Here is a 4,869-nt window from a genome sequence, read left to right on the forward strand (position 1 = left end):
GTTGGGCAGTTAAACAGCCCAGCTGGAGACAGAGGGCTTGGGTCTCAGAAAGCTGCTCCCAATTATTTTCAGGATTTTATTGCTGTTTTGTTATCTCTGCCTCCTCCCTCCAATCTGCTGTCCTGAACAAAGCCAGCCAGAGGTGTGGAAGAGAGGATGACGCAGGTCTGCTATCTGGGAGGCAGGCAGGCGTGGGGATAGCAGCTGATATGGCTGCTGCTGCTCCCTGGGACACGGCGGAAGATGAGCAGGAGGCAGCGTGTGCGTGTCCTTTGGGTCAGTGAGGGGAGGGAGGGTCAGTAGGTGATCAGGAAGCGAAGGTAGGAATCCAGGCTCTCATCCAGGAACCAGGCTACCACCTCAGCCTCCATGTCCCTCATAAAAAAATCACTATGCTGGCCAGATTAAAGTAGAAGGCTAGGTGAAAGATGTGGTCGAGGACGGCTGCCGTCTCGGATGGCCTGTCCTCCTCTTGCTGGGCCATGTCCATCACCTGCCACATCTCGCCCACCGAGGAGGCCACAAAGTGCTCTTCAAACTGCTCTTGATTCTGGTCTGGAACAGGGGAGAAGGGCAGGGACTGACGGCCTAACCCTGACCTGTCCCCACCCTGACCCTGGCCTGAACCAGAGAGGGAAGAAATTTGAGTAGGAAAAAAAGTTGGGACCTCAGGTTCTTGGCCCAATTGCCCATATCCCTGGCCTTGACCAGAAAGGTGACGCTCCTGCCAGAGGTCTTTTCTGGTCTGTGTCCAACCACAGCCCCACCTCAAAGGCACACACCCCCTTCCTAAGGCTCGCTGCCGCCTCTGAAGTGTCCTACCATCCAGGGAGTCAGGCAGCACCGTGCAGCGTGAAGGAAACCGAAGACCCTCTGCCCAGCACATGCATAGAAGCCGCGTGCAGTGTCAGCTGCCCGCGCTGTGCCCGGTGCTACCATTCAGGCTGTAGCCACAGCGGGCTGGAGTGGCCTCCCGCAGCCCAAGCCCTGCTCAGATCCCACCTAGCCTACCGGGTTACCTGGGGCCTGACTTCAGACAGACCCAGCCCTCAGCCTCCAGGCTCCCCGTCTTCTCTACCCACCTGGAGAAGGTGTTTCTTCTTTCTGGGTCATCTCCTCCGGGCTTGGGCTCCCCCACTTCTGAAGCTTCACCCCCTTTGTCCACAGCAGCAGCAGGATGGTGGCCAGGAGCGCTGCCCTGCAGAGCTGGGAGCCCAAGGCAGGCATGGGCCTGCCCCCCTCTGCCTGTGGCCCTTCCCACACCCTGGTACCCAGCAGGCTCCCCCCACCTCCCGCCCCGTCCTGCCCCAGCCCTTACCCCTTCCCAGCACTGTCTTCTCCTCTTCCCTTCCATGGGACCTCTGACTTCACATGCTCTGTGACATCACAGCCGTGGGCCTGACCATTGCAGCTCACCAGAGTGTTCCATTGCCAGGCAAGAGAGTGGAGCGTAGCCAGCAGGGGTGGCAGAGGCTTCTGGAATGACTGTAGTGGGCCATTTTGTAGCCAGCAACAGACATGACTCAAGAGTTTGCAAAGCACATTCACATCCACTGCATCACTAGATCACCAGGACTCCAGGTGACAGCATTCTCATACCCATTACGTAGATGAGGAAACTGAAGTTCACAGAAGAAATGATTCTCCCAATCCCCCAGACACTAAGGGGCAGAGTAGGACTCTTGATTATTTCTTTTAATTCTAAACACGACATCTTCCCACTATCCCATGCTGCCTTTCTCTAAGAAGAGTGATTTGTGTAGGGTAAGGTCCAGACCAGAAGTAGAAGTCAGGACCCTCAGGTCCGGGGCGTGAGCTGCTGCTCCACAGGCACCGTGGGTCTACCAAGAAGCCAGGACGGGGAGGGGCATGGGAGGGGGGGGCCGGAAAGGGCATGTGCTCCGTGTGTGCACCTGTATGTCTGTGTGCGAGAGACAGAGAGGCAGATAGGGACAGAGACAGAGAGACAGGTAGGGATAGAGACAGAGAGACAGACAGGGACAGAGACAGAGAGATAAAGACAGACAGAGAGACAAAGAGAGACAGAGAGACAGAGAGATGAAGACAGGAAAAGACAGAGTGACAGAGTGCACAGAGTGACAGAGAAGTGGAGACCATTCTCTCATCTTTCCTTGTCCTCCCCTAGTCTTCCCCCCTTCCTAGCCTTTGTCCTCTTGTACCACCAGGTTGGAACACCCTCTTCTGTCATTTTACAGCTCCCTGTCCTCTTAGACACAGAGAAAAAGTTGTTAGAGGCTCATCTCTAAGCCCCTTGTCTGGTGGAAGGAGTTAGAGTCTGCAGAGGAGACAGTGTGGCAGGGAGTCAAGGATCCCACATAACGGGTCTGGAAGACTCCTGCCTCAGTGCCCCAATGCCCCTCCTGCCCAGGAGCCTGGCAAGCACAGGCCTGCCGGTGGTAACCGGCTGTCACTAATTACCACCATCTGCTCGGAGGAGCGGAGCTGGTTGGAGGGCCGTGGGTTAGGGGAGGCAGAATGAAGGCTTTTTTGGAAAACCAGAAACAGACCCACAGGCCACAAGCTACAGGACGATGCTAGGAGAGTAGAGCGCATGTGAACCATCATTCCCAGCCAGTCACACCACTCCTGCTCGTCCGCGCACACCAGACCTGAATGAAACAGGCACGTGCAGGTGCAAGGACATGTGCGGAGACATGTACCCTCTCTGCAAGAGGGAAACTGCAGAAATGGAAACACATGAAGAGACTCCTTCCCACGGGGGCTACCCATGCTAGCAGACGTGCCCACTTGGATACTCTCCCACATATGGCAGGCGCCTCTCCCGCAGTTCCTGGCGATCCAGGCCTTGTGGTGGGAGACTGGGGAGTTGTACGGGAGGTTGCTTGAAGGTGAAGGAAGAAAGATTGAAGTCCTCAGGTGACCCTGTCCACCCCCACCTTGCACCCACTGACCTGAGATCCAGACAACAATGCTTGAATGGAAAAAAAAAAATCACTGACCTCCTCCTGGCTCTTTTGGGGGAGGAGCCTCTTGGTTCACTGGCAAAAAGAGAAGCCATCTGCAGCTCTGCGGGTTTGGGTGGGGAGGTGGCCAGGGGTGTGGAGCGTCAGCGAGGGGCAGGCTGGAGGGGAAAGAACTGGGTGGCACCAACCACCACTATTTCCATTTCCTCACCACCACCGCCCAGCTCCCAGTGTCAAAAGAGATGCGTCCTTGCAGGAAACCAGGAATCTCTTCTTTTCTTATTACAAAAGTATAAAACAGAGAAAAGTATAAAATATAAAAAAGTACAAAAAACGAAAAAAGCTAATCATTCCGCCATCCAATGATAATCACCGTCAAGGTTTTAAGGTGTAGTATCTGAATCCTTTTCCTAGATGGCTGTGGCCATGTGGGGTGGGAGTGTATTTCTTAAACATTGAAATCCAGGTACTATTTTTTCTCCTCCTTCTTATCACATTGGAATAAGAGGTCGGGCTGCTTTGGCGTATGGGGGCTCTGGGACCTGACAGCGCAGCGAGGTGCCCCCAGCCCAGTTGTCCTCCCGGGCACCCAGGAAGCGTCACAAACTCGCCCGTCATGGGGAGCGGGAAAGAGGCTTCTGCAGGTGTCCTTTCCGCAGAAAGCTGGGAGAGGACTGAGAGGAAAGAGAGAGGAGAAAAGGAAGACTAGGGTGGTGATGTCGAGTGTCACAGAGAGGCAGGAGTTCGGGGAGGGACAGGCCAGGAGAGACTCCAAATCTCTGGTCTACTGGCCGGGACAGGTGGGACACCTTGGTCTGTGCCCCTCCCTCTGGAGAGAGGGGTGAGGTGAGAAGGGCGAGCGAGAGGGTGAAGGCCTGGGGATGGGGGCCTGAGCGTCCGGCCCCCTCCTCCCTCCTGGACCCACAGACAATGCCCTTGGTGGCAAGGCCCGGCACACCTGCTCTGTGCGGCTCTGACCGGGCCAGCCCCTTCCCACCCCACCCCCTCCAGGATCAGCTTTATGGGCCGCTGTTTCCTTGGCAGGTGCTCCCTTCCTGGGCCTGCCCTGCTTATCGGTGCATCTACAACCCCCACCTCAACCTTATCGCTCCCTCCATCTCCTTAGACTGGAAGTCATTCTGCGCTGCCCTGACCCCCGGCGAGGCACAAAAATGCCCCACAAGTTGAGCCCTCCCCTCTCCTGGGTGAGAACGTGATTCTCCCTTGGGCACCTCCTCTTTCTTTCCTTATTTATTTTCCTTTCAAGTTTTGTCCTTCTCTAAAGGTTATTTACCCCATCCCTCAATCTCTGGGGCAGAGCGCTTGCCACAAAAGAAGTGGGCAGTCCCCTGCCCAGGAAGACCTGCAAGGGGAGGGGCTGGCGCACCTCACCTGATTCTCCCACTTTCTAGACAAAAGGTTCTCAGGAAGCCACAAGGTCTGGAGAATGACTTGGAGCTGAGATCCCCCTACAAAGCCAGTTCCAGCCTCGCTACTAGCTGTGGGGCATAGGGCCATCACACCCCCTCTTTGTGCTGTCTTCTCATTCAGAAAACAGAGAACTCCTTCCGGTTCCCCTTTACGCATAGGTCTATTGAGTGACTGCAATTCAATAGCATCGACTTGAAAACAATCAGGAAGACAAGCACAAGCTGTGGTATACAGTAGGCCCCCTCTTATCCTCGGGGATACGTTCCAAGACACCCTGAGAGTGCCAGAAACCGAGATAGTACCCAACCCTGTATATACTATGTTTTTTCCTATTCGAATATACCTATGATAAAATGTAATTTGTAAATTAGGCACAGTAAGAGATTAACAATAATAACAAAATGGAAATTTATAACAATATACTGTAAGTTATGCGAGTGTGGTCTCCTCTCTAAGCATCTTAGTGTACTGTAGTCACCTATTTTCGAACCGC

General features: G+C 54.6%; 1 protein-coding gene across 1 annotated transcript; it reads right to left on the minus strand.

Moving 5' to 3' along the window:
- Window positions 1-77: 77 nt before the first annotated feature.
- LLCFC1 (LLLL and CFNLAS motif containing 1) lies at window positions 78-1,365 on the minus strand. Its single transcript, XM_045564709.1, has 3 exons — window positions 1,319-1,365; window positions 1,083-1,206; window positions 78-555 (listed from the first exon to the last, which is right to left on the minus strand). Exons 1-3 carry the CDS (start codon window positions 1,352-1,354, stop codon window positions 377-379), a joined length of 339 nt encoding a protein of 112 aa, XP_045420665.1. The 5' UTR covers window positions 1,355-1,365; the 3' UTR covers window positions 78-376.
- Window positions 1,366-4,869: the final 3,504 nt, after the last annotated feature.

The sequence above is a fragment of the Lemur catta genome, chromosome 11 (assembly GCF_020740605.2).
Source record: "Lemur catta isolate mLemCat1 chromosome 11, mLemCat1.pri, whole genome shotgun sequence".
NCBI lineage: Eukaryota > Metazoa > Chordata > Mammalia > Primates > Lemuridae > Lemur > Lemur catta.

Excerpts from the sequence above, each read along its gene's own strand:
- LLCFC1 (XM_045564709.1), bottom strand. The coding sequence starts at position 1,354 with ATGGAAGGGAAGAGGAGAAGACAGTGCTGGGAAGGG. Across the intron at positions 1,207-1,318 it reads GAAGACAGTGCTGGGAAGGG|CTCTGCAGGGCAGCGCTCCT; the intron begins GTAAGGGCTGGG and ends TTGGGCTCCCAG. Across the intron at positions 556-1,082 it reads AGAAGAAACACCTTCTCCAG|ACCAGAATCAAGAGCAGTTT; the intron begins GTGGGTAGAGAA and ends CCCCTGTTCCAG.